This window comes from Euprymna scolopes, chromosome 5 (assembly GCF_053919585.1).
Source record: "Euprymna scolopes isolate OS-2025 chromosome 5, ASM5391958v1, whole genome shotgun sequence".
Taxonomy (NCBI): Eukaryota; Metazoa; Mollusca; class Cephalopoda; order Sepiida; family Sepiolidae; genus Euprymna; species Euprymna scolopes.
This window is the reverse complement of record NC_136486.1, coordinates 38,015,736-38,035,216: the sequence shown is the minus strand read 5'-3', so window position 1 is coordinate 38,035,216 and position 19,481 is coordinate 38,015,736. Positions and strand designations below refer to the sequence as shown.

Here is a 19,481-nt window from a genome sequence, read left to right as displayed (position 1 = left end):
TGGGTGTAATTTCAAGCTGAGATTTCCAATATGATCAATCCTTTTATTCAATCTCTTGCTTGTTATTACCAGATAGCGATAGACTTTTTTTTTTTTTTTATTACAAAGAGTATTGCTTTATGCTAAACTAGCCCGGGTGTTTGGAGGTGTGTTGAGCAAGCAAAAAAAAAAAAAAAGTGGTAGTAGGCAGGCTTGAACCCGTGCTGCGAAGGAGGAAAAGAATGTGAAAAAAGTGACGTCTTTGTTGTGTCCATCGCCAAACGTGATGAAGGTTAGTCAATCGAAAAGAGGGGATAATGTTTGAAAATATCAGCGAAAAAGGCGTCCCGCTCCCCCCCTCTCTGTAGAAAAGTGCCCAGTTGAGGGTGAGGAAATGAATGTTTTTAGTCATTTTTTTTATATTTGTCATCCAAAGAGTCAAGTTTCAAAACAATACTGTGAAAAGTCTATTGTCTCTAAAAGTTTTAGGCTAACATACGTATATACATTTAAATGCGGGTGAGATTTATATTATGCTAAATAAAACAGTTGGACAGATCAACTCACATAATCTTTTAACATTTCTCCACTTTTGTTTTAAAATTAGTTTATAAACCAACGGTTAGCTTTTTAGATCTATGGAATTTCTTAGGATGGAAAATTTTCAATTCAATTGATTTAAAAATATATATATATAATCTGAGAAGACTAGATTATCAAGTTTCAACTGAGAATATTTTATCCGTATTTCTGTATAAAAGCACGTCTTCATATTACAAAATAAGCTACTCTGGATATAATTTATTTGGATGTTGATATTTTAATAACTTATTTTTAAAATCATTCAAAAAAAAAAAATATATATATATATATATCAAAATATCAGCACTTATACAATATAATAAAGACATTAAAAGAATGAAAATATTAAATAAGTTATATTGTACGTACCCTTACAGAATGAAGTTCTCAAAAAAAAAAAAAAAAATTTTTTTCACTTATTTTAATTGAGTAGTTCTTTATGACGGTGTTCTGAAGGTAGCCCTGTTTGGATTTTTAGAACACACCACTGGGAGGTAACTGTCTAAAGGCCCCCTCCCCCCAATGTTAAATAGTAGCTTTTCTTCCTAAAAATCAAAACCTTTTGATTGTATTTTTTTTATGCTGTAAAAAAAAAAAATTTTTATTTAGAGAATTTCATTCCATATAACTGTTTTCGATATTTCCATTGTCTTGATAAAACTGTACAAGTAACAAAATATCCCCCTGAAAACTAATATTTTAAAAAACACTACAAAAGAATAGATGCTTATTTTTTTCTCCCATCAAGAGTTAAATTCCCTTTTTAACTAAAGTTAGTTTCTGAATAAGTGATAATGAGAATAATACTCTTCTCCTTTTAGTAGATGTGAGTGAGTGACAGGAAAGTGTGACCTATTTGTAGTTTAGTCATTATTACCTCTTTTCTTAACATCTTTTTTTTTATCTCTTATTCCGATGTTTGAATAGTTTATTCGCTATAAATAGCTAAAATATGAAACAGTTATTAAATCCTTCCCGTGTTCATCTTTATTAATTTGTTTAAAGAATTTGAGATTGGATGGATAATTTGGATTATTCAGACTGTTATTCTCGTCTTAAACGTCATTCTCACAAGGTTTCAGCCAATGTCATCGCAAAACTTTAAAGGTGTATCTTGTCAAAATCGAAATTTTGATTGAAACCTTTTAACACAGGAGTAACATGCTGTCAATCTACCAGCCAGTAATTCATAGTCTCAGAGTATTGAATCTTCAACCTCAAGTGTTGAAATTAAAACTGAATTTTATTTAATACTTATCAGTTGGACCACATGTCTTTGTGGACAGTCTTAGTTTTAAACCTATTTTTTTTTAGATGTAGTTCGGAGCCAGAAAAGGATGATTTCTGTAGCCAACTTCGGAATGTTATTTCATTACATTCTTGTAATCGTCCTTATTGATTTCAACGATCGGGTTGGAAGTGGTTTCCAAACCTCGGAAGGTATGTTGGGTCATTGAGTTCATATGTCCAATACTGACTCAGATTAGTTTCTTTCTGCAAAGAGTTTGATTTGAATATCAAACATTGCCTCAATAAAATGGATGCACCCATGCTCTAAAGACTGGTACATGTTTGACTATGTGATGACAAAACAACGGGATCAAAGTAACTTCAAATTGACATCTTTTCACACCACATTACCTTTCATATAAGGTTTTGCTTCATAGTAAAACATTTCATCTAGATCACAGAAGGATGAAAAAATCTTCCGTTCCAAAGTGTACAAACATCTCACCATTGAAATCTTATGACCAGCAAACTCTTGCAGAACAGCTTGAAGTGCTGAACTCTAGTAATAAGTAATGAAATTGGATCGTCTTAAATCTTTGTAAAGCTACTGAACACCTTGAGGTGCTTGGGTTGCCTATTCACAAACACCAAGATTGGTTTTATCCATGCCTAAGCATAAACAGATGCCTGTGGAATTATTTTCTGTTTTCCAGCTGACTACAAAATGGTTGTCTTCAAGTCTAATGTAAACAAGTTTTTGATGAACCGTTCCATAAGTTAACAAAATTTACCAAATTTCCATTATTAATGATCACTATATTGTCCAATTTCTACTATACTCTTTATCTTTAACCCTTATCCTTGAGTGCCCCTCTTGGCCTTGATAAGTGATGTATATGTAAAAAAACAAAAACAAACAAAAACAAACACACACTATGGGCTTTTATCACTTAAATGCATAGTTCCCATAAAGCTTGGATTGGAGATAAAAACTCACCTGAACAAAAAGTGTACACATGCAAAGATCATGTTAAAAGAGCCCTGCATACAATGAAAGCAGCTTGGTGGTTTGCACAGGCTACCTATCTCCAGGAAGCTTGACAAATGGAGACCTGTGAACACACAAGGCTAAAAATCTGGAAAAATTGGAAGGAACATTTTGATACAATACCAGAGTTATCGTTTTCACCAAGCTTTCAGAAAGTTCTGGCAGCTATTGAACAAATAATGTCGGGAAAAGATGCAATCCCACCAGAAATCTTTTCAATATCATGGTAAGAAACTTCAAGAAATTGCTTCAATTATTCATTAGAATTTGGAAGCAGGGAATGGTCTAGCAAAAGTTGCTCTTATTTGTACAAAAATAAGGAAGATATGTAATAATCTTTGGTATTCCTCTTTTCATAGCTGGTAAAAATCATAATTCACAATGTATATCCTGAGTCATGGTGTGGCTTTCGTGCAGGTCGCAGCACCATAGACATGTTGAAATGCTAACTCGACTTTTTATTTTTAAGGTGATATTAAGGGGGCGAGAGTGACTTTATTTTCTGATTAGTTACTTGTATTTTTTTTTTTTTTTTTAATATAAATTGGAGTTTGATTAATCAAAGAAAAAGCACTATCAAAAAAAAAAAAAAAAAATATATATATATTTTCAAAATCGCGAAACAGAAAAATGATAGGCAAGAAAATAAATCTATACATGTTAGAAAAATAAATGAAAACAATGATGCAGACAATCTCATATTGTCAGAAATAAATACTAAAATGAAAAACACGTTTTTAAGGTAGGTTTTGTTATTTTTGATTATTTACATTTGTATTTTTTCCGGTTTTTTTTTTCATTAGTTTGCGTCCGTTATGATGCTCGGCTGACACCAATAATTGCCGGTCTTGCCCGATCCATGCTTGACGGGAATTCAAGAGAATTCGTGTCAAATTATGCAAGAGTACCGAATATTTTTCAAAGGTTGTGTCTGAGAATTTTGTGGAGTTCATTCAGGCAGCAGGATTGTAAATGCTGACCTTTTCACCATGTACGACATTGATGATAGAGTTCTTTCATGAAATTACAGCTGCGCTAGACTAGCCATGTGTTGCATATGCAAGAAGGAAGAATTACAAAAATGTTTACGTACAGTCAACTTGACAGTGGTCACAGGACAGTAGACTAACCATTACTTAGATACAAGAACGAATTAAAAAGCAATCTCTTAGTTGCTGAAATAAACCCACTGCCCTCGAAGACCGATTGATCATAAATGGAGGTTGATATGCTTCAATGGCATTATGAAATTTAATGCTGCATTAAACGTGAAAGTAGGGAAAGAAATAAAAATTATCGTCCTAGAAAAGATGACATTGATATTTCCTTTTGATGAAAACCGGTTTTCTATTTTTATTGTACACCATCTACTAGTTGACCAGTTGTGTACAAATCCCAAAAGTGATAGGAGCCTTCTATCATGTCTGAAAGTGACAAAATGTTCAACAAGCAAGATCGGAAATGCACTGCTGTACAATTCATGCTCTCTATTGATCCAAGTTATAACAGGACCTTCAAAATGGATTGCCACAAATAACAAAGACGTGCCCAGGGTGATAAAAAGTTTCTGGCCACGGTTATGATCTTTAGTGTGGTTTCAACTGAGGGCCACATCACATCTTCGAAGTCAGCTTGAAAGTAAATACCAAAGTATACCTGGATGTGCTGAAGAGTGTGGTGATCTGGTATAATCAGTGGCCACTGACAGACCCTGGGTGTGGCAGCAGGACTCGGCAGCAGCTCACAAGTCCAAAGAGACCCAGACTTGGCTTCAAAAGGAGTGCCACAACCATACTCTTCTCATACTATTTTAAAGTGACCTACAGTTATAAGTAGTAAGATTATATATACAGAAGCAAGAATAGATTTAAAGCTCCCAATATTCATACTAGAACTGCCTCATAATCCTGTAGTATATATATATATATATATATATACACTATGTGTAGTTTTCCATCATAATTATGGCCAAGAAACATTGAACCACTGCTTCCCATCAGACAAACAACTGTATTGTAAGAAAAGCACTTCATCCAGGTGCATGAATGAATACCAGTCATGCTAGAAAATATGGTATATTTCAGGGTATAAGACCCCCCCCCCCCAAAAAAAAAAGTTACCAAAGGCAAGATTAAGTTACTCTTCTACCAAGATTTGTGCTTTAAATTTGAAGCTTTTTTTTTTTTTTTTTTTTTTTTTTACAAAAGTAATGCCAACTGTAAAATGAGAATGTAAAAAAACTGGCTGACATTAGATAGTCAAGTGGAGTCTTGATCTCTCGAATGAAATGGAATCACAGCTAATAACCGTCACCAATGGTAAGAAAATGTAATGTTCAACCACACTATTTTTTATTACGAGTACTTTTGCGAGATTTGATTTTTTAAGCAATAATCGAGGCTCCATGTGACTAATTTTTAATTGGTTCTCCACCATGAGACTAGGTGTTTGACCCTCCAGGAAATTATATAGCTGTTTGCTCTCCCCACCCCAAAAGATTGTCAGATTTATGTGTTATTTTCATGACGTGTAGGGAGATACATGTAGAACAGGAGACTTCCATGGTGTGGTCATATTAAATGGAAGAGAGTCCTTGGGTTAATAAATAGAAAAGCTGAAGGAGCAGATTCAGGAAAGTAAGAATAAGTGATTAAGGAAAAGGGGATAACTAAAAACCTGGTCAGAGGTTACATTGAAAGTCTTTTTTTTTTTTTAAAGCTATCTAATGTCAGTATATAAAAATGAATGTTAAACTGATTATAACTTCCCCACAAAGAATATTAGAGGCCAAATAGAAAATTTATTGGATACTTTGACCATATACAAAAAAAAAAAAAAAAAAAAAAAAAAAAAAAAAAAAAAAAAATCTGGCATAACTGGTAGCCGTTCAAAATTTATACTAATATATATATATATATATATATATTAGTATATATATATAACTGATATGCTATGTTCAAACAAAATAAAAACAATTTCAATTTGTACTGAGGTAGTTTAATGACAATGTGATACAAAGAAATAAAATGTGATGAAATCAACATGAGAAACATGAGTTGAATCACAGCATTTTCTTCCAAAATACATACAATATTCAGTCCAAGATGTTTAAATATTTCTTGGAAAAAAATAGAAAATATACTAAACTTGGGGTTGCCTAGGAGTAATTTTAGGCATTTTATTTTTTAACCAATTGTTTAATAGATTTTTGGGTTTACTTACAGCAACTGTAACTTTTGCTTCCCTTGTTTTATGCTATAGTTCTCACATTCCAGGAGCGATGCTTCTAACACTTTTCTGGGTCAGAATCTATTCCAACTAACGTTTATCATTGGCAATTTTTTTTTTTTTTTTTTTTTTTTTAACCTTGAAGTAATATTTTTCTTAGTTTCTTACATTAAGTGGATCCATGCCTTGCGTGGAGCAATTTCCATTGGAAAAAAAAAAAAAAAAAAAAAAAAAAAAAAAAAAAAATATAATCTATAAGAAATCGCTTTAAATTATCTATATTAAAAAGGTATGTACAAAATATAAATTGGAAAATTTATGGACATGCTAGTGTACACTAAAAACTAAAGATTATCAAGTACAATTTAATCAAAATTAACTGTTCAGACACCAAACAAGCACATATCAAAAAAATTTATACAAATTGGCTTAATCAATGTGAATGTTGTGGATTATTGGTCCACAGACTTAGTCGGATTTGGACCTTAGAATTCACCCTCATCCGTTCATTCCCAAATTCTCAACTACTCGTTACATTTTTGTGAGATTTTGCATGAAGTTACAACTACCCAGAGGAGGAAATGCAACAAATTTTTTTGATTATTCTGGGTACATCACAAAGGGGTTAAAAAGCACTTTTTGGGACAAAATCTTTACCAACCATTAGATTTAGCTGAAAGTTACCCAAAAGCAAGATCACATAGACATACAACTGAAAACGTAATATTTGACCCTGGGAAAATTCTGGGGCTTGAGCCCCAGGATGTTTTAGGAGTGAGAAACCTTTTGGGGCTAATTTTTATTTTTCTCCTAAAATTCAAGACATCAATTGGGGGAACCATATAGGTTTTTAAATTTTAAATTTTTTTTTTTTTTCATTCAATTTTCACCCCAAACAAGGCACAGTGCCACTTTGAAATAGGGGGCTATTATCGGGGACATTATGAAGGGAGATGAGTAGCAAGATGTTTGTTCACATTACACATATCAGTACAGTTGGGAAAAGCAGAATCCCAGAAGGGAGTTCCAAAGACTTGCAGTTCTGGGGAAGAAACTATTGGAGTAAAAGGCTTTCTTACACCTAGGGATCTCTACTGTAAACGAGTGGGACTTAGTTGCTTGTCCGGGGAGGGGAGGGTAGTCACGTTGAGGAGGTACAAGTGTTTGCAGTTCGTCAGAGCATCCACCATTAAAGTATTATAGAACAGGCAGAGGGATGTAACATTTCGTCGATGGGACATGACAGTTCAAGACCTATCAGGTTGGCGACTCTTTTGAACCCTGTCCAGGAGTTAGAGACAAGCAGCAGATGCACCAGTCCAAATGTGACAACAGTACTCCATATATGGGCGAATGGTGACCTTACAGAGGTACAGAATACTTTCAGACGCAAGTAATTTTCTAGCCCGGTAGAGAGAGCCCACCTTCTTTGCAGCAGCCTTGGCAATGCTCTCAATGTATATTCCAGTTCATGTTCCCTGTAAACATTAGGCCAAGGAGTTTAAAAGAAGTACTTTCAGGCAATGTGTTCTTGGCTATTGCTGGTAGAGAAGGTTTCTTGTAGTTAATGAAGGAAACAAGCTTAGTCTTGGCAGCATTGAATGTGACCATCCATTTTTCTCCCCATTCCACTACAGAATGGAGGTCATCCTCTAGTGTTTCTGCCATTTTCTTAGAGAGGTGTTCATTTGTCCCCCCCCCTCTCATACCTGTTATAGAGCGTGGTGTCATTGGTAACTGCCCTATTTTGTGTTTATCTTGATTCCAGTAAAGCAACTGGCTCTGACGGTATTCCAATTATAGTGTTGAAAAAGCTTCAACCAGAACTTGCTTCCATACTTACCAAACTGTTTAAGCGTTTTAAGGAGAATTGCTTCCCAACACTCTGGAAAACCTCATCAGTATGCCCTATATTTGCATCTGCATGTGTGTGTGCAGAAATTCTCTAAACTCCTGAATTTTTATTTTCCAGACTTGAAACTGGATATAAAAAAAATAAAAAAATTAACCATTGACTATCCCAATTTCTATCTGTATGTGCTAATTGACAGTTAGCAGAACTTTTTTTTTTTTATTTTTATTTATTTATTTTTTTTTTTTACATGTATGGATTTAGGTCATACACTAACGGACAGCTGTAGATTTTGATTCCAGCATAGTCTTTACTTTTGAAATCATTACTATCTATTGGGTACAATATGATTATTGGAGAATCGACTATAAATACGAAATCTGCATGAATTAAAATATATTTCAGTGTATTTTATGACCAGGCGACCTGCTGATTATATATATATATATAACCTGAATATTTGGCGTACAATTGAAATTTGATATATAGTAGTGCCGAGACGATTAATAGGAATCGTAATCTAAACATTTTTGCCTATTTTCTGATGGGAAAAACCCCAAAAAACTACATTTTTAATTTTTTTTTTTTTTTTTATTATTTGATTTTGTTTAAATCAAAATCTACTACTAATATTAATGATAAAAAAAATCATGAAAATGTTGATTTTAAACTACCAGTGAAACTAAAACCGATAGATCATCACTCCTAAGTATTTTTATGTTTGAGAAAATATTCACACATTTAACGGTAATCATGAAAAATGAATTTATAGTTAATATTTATAGATTTATAAAGAATCAGAATTTGGGGAAAACATTGGAATCGTCCCATCACTAATATATATGGTATTTGAACTGACAGCAAACTTTCGATTTGGTTTTTAACTGGTAAAAATTGTTGCTAAGGGTTCAAAATTAAAAACAAGACAGTTGACCTTGGCAAGTAAGTCTAACATTACGCCTGCTGTTACTCTTACATGTGGATCATAGCATAAAATTGCTTAATTTTTAAGCTTTCATATCCATCTGTCAGTAGCTCAAACAGTAACGATGTCAGAGAGATAAATAACAACTAAGGCTGGAGTGCTAAACATTCTGATTTTGATTCTAGCTGCTGGTACCCAAGTAATTTTTGTTTTCATAACTTGAGACTATTATATTGAATAATAATTAATCAAGAAACTTACATGAATTAAAGTATGCTTATGCGTATTTTACGACCTGGCAATGCCAGGCAGCCTGCTAGTTTAAAGTCTAATTTTTTGCCTTCATGTGAAGACCATGATGCATCAATAAACAATGGTTTTGTACAATTTGTTTTGAAACCGTGTCAAGTAGCAAACTTAATGATTCTTCTTCTGAGGTTAATATCATTCCAGACATGAATATATCTGCTCCTTTAGGAAAGAATCCAAAAGTTAAGAAAAAAAAAAAAAAAAAAAAAAAAAAAAAAATTTAAGGATATGGAACAAAAGAATGAAAATCAGATTGATATATTAATTATTATGAAAAACTAAGAAATCTTTCTAGACAGAGGTAATTTGAATTTTTGTCCCAATCCAGAAATCCTATTCTTAAGAGGGGAGGGGGGGGGAAGAAGATGGTATCTAATCATAGCAAGACAGAAAATAAATTGGGATATTTGTGTAAAAATTAAGTTTCTTAAATGTTGCTGTCATTTTTTTCACAAGTCAGAGATGAGTAATATTTGCCAGAGTTTTTTTCTAAATGCAAAAAGCCAAAGTAGGTGACACATAACATAGAAACTTATTCTGTCAATAGCATCTTTTCAAAGTTTGAGTAATTGAATAAAGAAATTTTAATTATTTAAACTACCGTTCATGTTATTTTCATATTTTGGTTGATGTAACTTCCGACCTTTTTTCAGGTATATCTTGTTGAATTTTGGAGTCTGCGTGGAATTTTACAATTGTACTTTTGAGTGCCATCCATACTGAGGATCGAGACACCTTACAAAGGTTGGAAGGTACATTGACTGAAACGTTCGGTAAATAACACCCAAGAGGAGAGTGTTATTGTGAAGAATGTAAATATGAATAATCGAAATACGAATTATCGCAAATTCCGAAACATGAGATTTAGCTCGAAAGATTTACAAATAAGATAATTTTCCTTATAAATATTTGGAGAAAAATTACTTTTTTTTTATTTTTTTATTTTTTACATAGTTTAAAAGGATCGATTGTCAAATTTATGCAGAGGATATTGCATCCAAATGTCTGCCTTTTCCTTACTTAAAAATACCTTTTTTTTTTATAACTGGTTTTTATACCAGAACAAGACTGGAGGAAAGCTCAAACATTTTGATAAATAAAAAACTCCAAAAATTATTGAAATTACATCATATAGAATCGGTCAAATTTAAATTATTTTAGAGCCATTAAAAAAAAATTCCAAATGATATTCTTAATATATCCTGAAGATACTCCATTTTCTGCGAAATATCAAATCTTAAAACTTTATAAAACTCCATGTAATAGCTAGAATGGCTTTTCTATTAATTGTATAGGATATAAATGAATATAAAAAATATTTTAATGTAATGCTTTAGAGAATGGCATCATGAACAAATGCTTCAATACCCCCTACAAAAAAAAAAAAAAAAAAAAAAAAAAGTGGGAGGGTAATACCTGGGAGGATGATATAGCACTGCCAATAAGTAATGTCTGGGAAGGATGATATAACGAATGCTCCCACCATCCCCAAATTGAATATTAAAAATCTGAGCTTCAAACAGATACAAAATCTCCATTAGTAAGATTTGACATTTACGAACACTTTATAAGCAAAAGGTTCGCCCACTACAAGTGGTCTAACATTTGGTTTCTAAATTGTTTTTAAACCTGAAAAAATATTTATAAAAATATTTGTATTCATGTATATCTTATTCGTTTTTAGGATTTTACTGCTTCGGCTGAAGATGACTTTTCTGCAGGCGATTTTTCTGGTTTCTTTGACTTAGATGAAGAGCGATACAAATCAAAGAGCCTGCTCAGGCAAACATCAGCCACTTTAGACAAGTCTGGTTGTAATATATGCAAGCCCTTTAAGGTCAAGACAATAAGGTCATCCATCCCGTCTCCCATGACATCAGCATGTTCTACAGCCATGACTGGTGCTGAAAAGCTACGACGCCACAGAAGCTGGTAACCTTCTTTCACCTGTCCGGGAGAAGAAGACTGCATGTTGAGCCGATGGGATATAATTCCTGTTTCAGCTGAGTAGGTATTAACAGTCCAATTGTCTGGCATACTGAGGTCATCCTTATAAACAGTCTTGGAGGATGGCGTTTTGTCAACAGTTGGACTCTTGTACATTTTTTTGGTACTCACTGAAAAAGAATAAGCCTTCCGTCTTGAGTTCATACAGTCGATATCGTCAAAGTTATCTACAGGAGCGCTAGGAGGCTGAGGTTGGATGGCTTGAAATTTATAAGTCAACAGTTCTTGACCATAAGTCCCCAGGAGAAGCTCATTCTTCCCGTCAAAGTCAATATCAACTGCAGCAGCACACATGACGCAGTCATACTTGTCGCTATCTGGCAGCAGAAGCTGGTCATCAAATTTATTCTTTATGATATTCTGATAAACTACAGATTGTTCGATAGCACTTCCAACTAACAAATGGAAGCTTTCCAAATTTGATGGTTCCTCTTTGGTAGCAGATTCTTTGGCGACAATATTGTCCAGACAGGAAGGGATGCGGACCTTGTTTTCTGAAGTGAATAACAGAACCCTGGTGATTGGACCATCATGAACAATAGAGAATTCGTGCAGGATTTCTTTCGCCAAAGGCTCTACAACAAAAACAATAATCTCGCCACTTTGATGCCCGCGTGCAGTGATTCGTTGTTTGTTGTCGTTAGTGTAGACGATATTCATCCAGAGAATGTTGCTTGTGATGTTCTTGAATTCTGGGAAATAATCCAATATTGGCGTTTCCATGAAGGAATGTTCGAGATCAACTTTAACCTGAAAATAAAATTTAAATTACATTAAAAAGAAACAAATTGGTATTTTTAAGGTGGGCCTAACAGATCTAGGGGGGGGGGTGATTATTTAAATTCACAGTGGATTAAAATATGGCATCTTTGTTCTGTGATGAAGATGTACATACTAAAAATTGTGTATTCATTTTTATGCAGACTTATCTTCATAGTTGTTTCACGTTTTGGCCAACTTATCCTCTGACCTCCTTGAGGTGGGATAGGAATGCAGAGTCTTGTAAATGTACAACAATAATTATTGGCTTCCTTCGGGGCCCATGATGTAGTGGATAGACGTTGAGTATTTTTCCAGGTGAGACTTGCCTGAAAGTGGTTTCAATCCTACCCAAAGCAAACCAGAGGATTAGTTTGACAACTATGGAAAGCAGTAATTACTGGTGATACAGTTACAAGACTACATTCCTATCCCACCACAGTTAATCACCTGAAGAAAGCCAGAGGTTAAGTTGGCCGAAACGTGGTGAAACAAAAACTATGAAGATGAGGATAATAGTCCACATAAAAGTGATTATGAAGCCTCATCTAAAAGGATGTAATATATATATATGTTTTTTTAAATTTTTTTTATTTAATAACATTCTAAATTTAGGCTTTTAGAGACAAAAGTGTTATTTCAAATCAATGAAAATGTTATCATTTCCAATAATTAATCAGTAATTCTAAAAGGGTTAGTGTGCCATAAAACTCCAAACTGAAACTCGTTCAGATTTAATTACCTAATTGATTGACCATAACATTTTTATAATGTATACTATTATAGACCAAAATTCTATCAAAATAGCAATTCTTGTTAAGAATCCTCAATATCAAAAAAAAAAAAAAAATAAAAACTCTGCATGATATATAGGGTTATCCAAAAGTCTTGAACAAATTTAAAGTCCTCATATCTGCTTAACTATGAATAGTTGCAAGATGAAAGTGGTGCCAAAGATTTTTGTAAGGCTAATTTTTTCATTTTTCTTCAATTTGCAAAAACTGGACACTTGTTCAATATGCCCCCCAGATCTCACACCCTGGAATATTTTTGTAGGGATTTGTGAAAGGACTGGTCTATGTGCCTCTTATTCCAAGAGATGTGGATGAGCTGAAGGCCTGAATAACAGAAGCTGTTGCAACTATTGATAACACAATGCTGGGATGCGTTTGGTAAGAATTGGACAATCAGCTTGATGTGGATCATGTGAATAATGGTTCTCACATTTAACATCTTTTGAACATTCAATGAAAAACTTGATTGCAAGCTTTCAGAATATACCAGATGCGTTTTTATATTAGTTCTTGTGATATTTAATGTCAAAATGTGCCAAAGACTTTTCAAGCACCCTGTACATACCCATGACAAAAATATTCCAAAAGTTACATAAATTGTTTTTTAAATGAAAAATAAAATTTTATGAGTATTGGAAGAATGACCATTTCACTTGCCATTTTGAAAAAGAAACAAAAAACAAGAGATAATTCAAAACTGGAGATTCCCATAAATTGCTTAAAAATGATTTTCTTTATAAAAATAAAACTACTTGATCAATTCACATGATTTTTGGAATATATTTTCGTTTTTTTCATGGGCATGTACAAAGATTGTGATTTTTAATATATAAGGAATTCTGGACAAGAATTAAAAGATCTGCTGTGATTGGATTATGTTTTTATAACTAAAATTTTGAAAAACATTCAGTTTAGGCCCACAAAGTGAATGAGGTATTATGGTGAGTGAACTACTAGCTTAGGGAATAGACGAAGTGGATGACCCCTCGACCCCCATTCACTTTTGGCTTCATGGCACATTGTTTCAACAAGGACCCCCCCCCCCATTCTTTATGTAAAATTTTAAAGTATTGTGTATATATATATATATATATATATATATATATATATATATATATATATATAAAAAAAAAAGCAATGTCTAGTAATGTGAAGGACTAAGATCTCAGCTGTGCTAAAGAAAACTGGAATTAAATTTCAACATTAAGAAATGCAAGTTGAAACCAACTTGTTCACAAGGACAACTGAACATGCACTCACAGGCTGGAAGAAGGCATGTAGAGCCATGGCAAATGAATTAAAAATTTTTATTTTACAAGGGAGTCACTTATCAAGGCCACTCGAGGATAAGCGTTAATGAATGCAAGATGATAGTGTAGTAATCGTTAATGGTGTAGATTGGGCAGAAGTCTACTTATTTAAGAAAATTGCTGAACAAGAACTTGTTTATATTGAACTTAAAGGTTACCATATTGTAATTGGTCACAGGTAAGCAGTTCTAGGAAAGGAGCTTTGTTCATAAAATCTGCATTTAGATTTAGGCACAGATAGGAGGGAAATTGTTGATCGTGGTTGTAACTATTCGAGTGCTTTGATAAGCACGTGACATGAAAATAATGATAGAACAAAGACAGGCTTGCAATGTCTTCTGTGGGAAAGAGTTTGCAGGGGAAAAAAAAGGGCATCATTTACTAGGTTTTGAACTATCAAGACAAGACAAAGTGCACCAACCAGCTCCTATCCAGATGTGGCAACAGTACTCCATCCTAAGACGTACTTTGATCTTGTACATGCAGTGAGATACCTACTAGACTGGCAGAACGATCCATTTTTTTTCAGCGATCTTGGCTGGAGATTTGATGTACGCGTTCCATTTCAGACCAGAAGTGAAGGTCAGTCCCAGAAGCTTGTCAAGACTGTTTGCTACTCCACTTTCTTTGAAAATTATCTATTCAAGTTTGTGCAGAGGAAGCAAAATACTGATCCATTACCCTGAGATTCTACAATTTTTTATTTTTTTTACAGTTACTTCCCTTAATTTTTCAAAGAAACAATTTAGGATCGTTCTTAATTGACCAAATCATGTGAAAGTCAGTGCTTTCACAAATCAGCCGATATGACTACCAGTATCGGCTCAGTAAAATCCATAAATGAAAGATGCACCTTTCATTTACATTTAGGTGACCACATAAATCAAGCCAAATTACTGAAGGAGGTGGAGGAGAATGGAAAAACAAAACAAACATTGCCTAGTATTTTGTAAAGGATTGCATTGTATCAATTTACAAAAACCGACCAAGAAAATATATAAGTAAGGTAACAAAATGCCAAGATTACAAATTAAAACTTGACAATGTATAGGATGATTGTGATAAAGTAGTTCTGCAAGTTCTCGAATTTAAGAATTGTGATAAATAATGGGCTAAACTTACTAAATTGTAGCTGCTGGGACAGAAGAGGCTCTTCTAATCGCCAAGATGAATGATAGTTTGGTGGATATTTATTACTAATAGAAGGTTCATTCTTTTTATAAAAGCCCTCCTCACTAGTTAAGAGCACTATATTTGTTACATGTAGTTAAGAAACCCAAGAAGAGGGTCGCAAAGGAAGTATTTTTTTTTCGTTTTTCACAAACTTGCTTCAGACCAGCTACGCATGGTGATTTAAAAAAAAAAAAAAAAAATTCTAACAGTATTTAGTAGTAAAATGCGATAGATATTTATATGCACTGTTGTTGGCTTTGAGATGGAAGCTATGGATGACTGGAAAGCACCAGATTATTGGAAGAGAATTACCTGCGTCAGGATTCATATTGGATTGAGAAACCCATTCAATAAAGGTTACCAATAGTGTTAAAATGTGTTCTAATTTGCATTTTGTTTAATTTGATTTTTCAATGATTATCGAGGATCCAAATAGCAACAACAAAATTGCCATTTTTGTTCTAACTCAGATTGGACATTACTTTATTTCAATAAAGAGTTAAATAAGTTGAAACAAAATATGTCTAGGTAGGTAGTAAAGCAACTTACCTTTCCTTTAGTAACACTCGTTATATATTTATTTTCACTCCTTTTTTGCTATTGTAAAAAAAAAAAAAAAAAAAGAAAAAAAAAGCACCCCTTAACATGGAGAGGTTAGTTAATATTAAATCTAAACTTAATTATACGCTAAAAACATTGCCCCATTCCTCTGCAGAAAAAAACTTTCAGATTGCTCAGCTTTTATGTCAGGACTAACTCCGCAAGTATAGAGATCCTTTGGATAGCTATCCATTTTATTTTCAAGTTATTAATTTAAAAATAAAATACCCATCCTTTAAGGTGGGCTTGGAAGTCACCCTCGTTACGTTTTAACATGCACACAAAGTGAAAAATACAGGGGAGCCAAAAGTTGAAGCGTAAGAGGCAACCTTCAAAGCTGTGTAAATTAAGGAACAGTTTGAGCACTTGCATTGATAAATAACATTTAATTTTCATAATATAATTGTCTTATACATATGTGATCTCTAAATAAATGTTTTCGACTGTCCATCTACTTTTAGCTCAATATATATTTGAGTACATTGATTTAAATTTAAAATGTGTAATTATTTAGTTGCGCTTGTGCATTATTTCTTCAATGTTGAATAATTTCACAATTATGGAGGATTTAAAAATCACTATTGTACTTATGATACACCCGCGAGTTCGGTAACAACTATTCTGCACTTTCACCTAACAATTTAATACAATAAACCATTTAACGCCCGAGCGCAACTAATTTTTTTTTTTTTTTTTTTTTTAATAATTACACAACACTTTAAATCTAAATCAATGTATTCAAACGATTGTTAGGTGAAAGTATAGAATAGTTACAATACACCCACTAGCACGGTATACAAGTGAATAAGTACCAATATAAAATGATTTTTAATATCGTATTCAGCTAAATCCATAAGCAATACTTGAATTAATGGTTTATTTTGAATGCATTCACAAGTATTTCGCCACAAAAATATATTGTAAAACTTGAAGTTAACTTTTCGTTTCTTTTCAAATCAGATTATCGATTAGAACTCGTTTTGTTTTTTTTTTGTTTGAATTGGTATATTGCAGAGAAGCCAGCAAACGAACAAAAGCGTAACAAAAAAAACAAAAACACAATGCTTACCGATGTATTTGAAAACTGCAAATGGCGGGGCAGGGCAGTGCAGTTGCAGTACTACTGCAGTGACACGGTAAGCTTGGGAAGACGAGTTAAAACTAAATACAAAATACTGTTAAAAACCCACCGAATATATGTCAACCTATGTCATGGTAACATATATTGAGCGAGTTTCTAACAATATTTTTATTAGTTTTTTAAAAGTTTTAACTCATTTTCCCAAGCTTACCGTGTTTACCAGAGTGCCTGCCATTTGCAATTTTCGAATACATCGGTAGCTTGTATGGGGTTTGTATTACTGTACAGATTCGAAAAAGTTGTCAAATATATAACAAATGTTATCAAAGACAAGATAAGTTACTTTTCTACCAATGTAACATTTATTCAGCTCGAAAAACATGCAGTGTTTACCGATGTACTGGACAATTCAAAATGGCGGCCGACTCTTAAACACGGTAAGTTCGAGAAAAGGTGTTATAAATAATAAACTAGACAAAATACTATTAAAAAAACACCGAATATATGTCAACCAATGTCACGGTAATATATATTGAGCGAGTTTCTAACAGTATTTTGTCGAGTTTATTATTTATAACACCTTTTCCCGAACTTACCGTGTTTAAGAGAGAGTCGGGCGCCATTTTGAATTTTCCAATACATCGGTAAACACTGCATGTTTTTCAAGCTGAATAAACATGTTACATTGAATAAAAACACGAAAATTATATCCAGTTTGGTAGAAAAGTAACTTATCCTGCCTTTGATAACATTTGTTATATATTTGTTTTGACAACTTTTTCGATTCTATGGGTACAGAAACCCCAAACGGTAAATTTGCGACGGGTTTTAATATCAGATTCGTTGTCAGCGACCCCGAAAACATAAAAAATTTATTGGTCGGTGTTCTGTAAACATTTACCCATTAAATTTTTCAGCTGGTCGCCATGGAACTCAACGCCCAAGGAGTACCTTAAACGAAAAACAAGCAGTTTTCCAAATATTAAACCATGTAATTCTATGTTATCACGGGTGGCCATTTTGTACGCGCATCCGACATTTAACAGCCTTCGTTTATGCTCGCACGTAACGTAAATGAAGGCTAGGCTGTGAAAGGGAAAATAGTCCCAGAGTTCGGGGGGGGGGGGAGGAGGAGGAGGAGGGGAGGGGTTAAAATACCATGCAAAAGAAATCAAACAAAAGACTTCAGCCAATAAACACAATCACCCCCTCTCTTAGGTGGCCAGAAAGTGGGTGCTCATTTTAAGCTAAATTTTAATGGAAAAGTGATCACCCACTTTTTCGGAAAAGTAATTTATGAAAACTATTTTTTGCGACGGAAGCGGTCTCGTTTTTAGCACAAAAAAAAAAAAATAAAATAAAAATTGTTATATATGAACGTGAGACGGGCCTTAAAGTAAAATACCGAACGGTTGTTTCTCAAAGTGTGTTCAGTTTTCATTTTGGTTTCAAACTTTTAAGTTTGCCTAGATGCGTTTTTCGTTTCATATTCCGACGATTAGAGTTGACTTTTGAGCAGCCGATACCGCCATCTTTGGCCTTTGGACACATTTAAAATGTGATTTTCTCCACTTCAAGAAAAAGGTGGAAATTAAATAATTGCCGGTATAATTATTTTTACGCTAGATAATCATCACGCTTACTTTGGAGATTACTGGTAACTTTTTTTTTTTTTTTTTTAAATATTTTGATGTTTATGGACTTACCGCTCTATTTTTTAGCAGTATTTTCAAGTTAAATTCTAGTTTTACGATATCTTATTAAACTGTTAGGAAGTACAGAACAGTTACAAAACACTATCCCCATATTAAGAATGGCTTTCTAAATAACATTTCAGTACGGTACAATAAGTGCATAATAAGTACTAAATCCTATGGTTAGAGGACACAAATTTACTAAAAATGAAAAAAATAACGTAATCGCTTACTTCTCTATAAAGATGGACTTTTTTGTCGCCGCCGCTTAGCAAAAAGACAGTCTCTTTCGAATCCTCTGTAATCAGTTGAGTGTGCGTCAGTTGATACGGTATAAATTCTAATTTCATGTATTGGCAAATGGGGGTCACATGCTCAGAATTAAAATTTAATTTCACATCCAGTTCGCTCTCCCATGCCGAATAAATGTTGAGGAATTGACAGGTTTCCGTTTTGTTTTCATTTTCTTCCAATTTGAGGAAAGCGATTCCGATGATAAGTTCGTCCCCGTGATGACATTTCCGAAAGGCGTCGATACTGACCAGCTCAGCATCAACCGGGATGTAAGTGAATTGGATTTCCCTCGACGACGGTCGAAGTTTGTCAGTACTTTTTTGATATTCCACGCTCATCACTTTCCCATTCATGCATCCTGTCAAGAGTTTGGTGGTGCCATCTGCTTTGGCAAATTTAGCTAAACCGTAAACATTGCTCTGCGATGGGAGGCAGCTAAAATGGGCATCTATCCACTGGCATTTACCATCCATAGTGTACAGCTAAAAGCACACAAACCGCTACTACTTCAAAACAGTTAATTAACTGCTTAAAACCCAGAGTTATACTAGCATAATACTCATTGTTTATATAGAGTATTTACGGTATAAAATGACTGTACGCCATCTTGAAATAT

The 19,481-nt window shown here is 33.6% G+C and overlaps 1 protein-coding gene across 1 annotated transcript; it reads right to left on the bottom strand.

Moving 5' to 3' along the window:
- Positions 1 to 10,077: 10,077 nt before the first annotated feature.
- On the bottom strand, positions 10,078 to 19,338 carry LOC145276768 (KICSTOR complex protein kaptin-like). Its single transcript, XM_080128023.1, has 2 exons — positions 18,805 to 19,338; positions 10,078 to 11,910 (listed from the first exon to the last, which is right to left on the bottom strand). Exons 1-2 carry the CDS (start codon positions 19,336 to 19,338, stop codon positions 10,834 to 10,836), a joined length of 1,611 nt encoding a protein of 536 aa, XP_079984149.1. The 3' UTR covers positions 10,078 to 10,833.
- Between the last annotated feature and the right edge of the window lie 143 nt (positions 19,339 to 19,481).

Coding starts and splice junctions, on each gene's coding strand:
- LOC145276768 (XM_080128023.1), bottom strand. CDS start 19,338: ATGGATGGTAAATGCCAGTGGATAGATGCCCATTTTAGCTGCCTCCCA. Junction 11,911..18,804: donor AAGTCCATCTTTATAGAGAA/GTAAGCGATTAC, acceptor TTTTATTTTCAG/GTTAAAGTTGATCTCGAACA.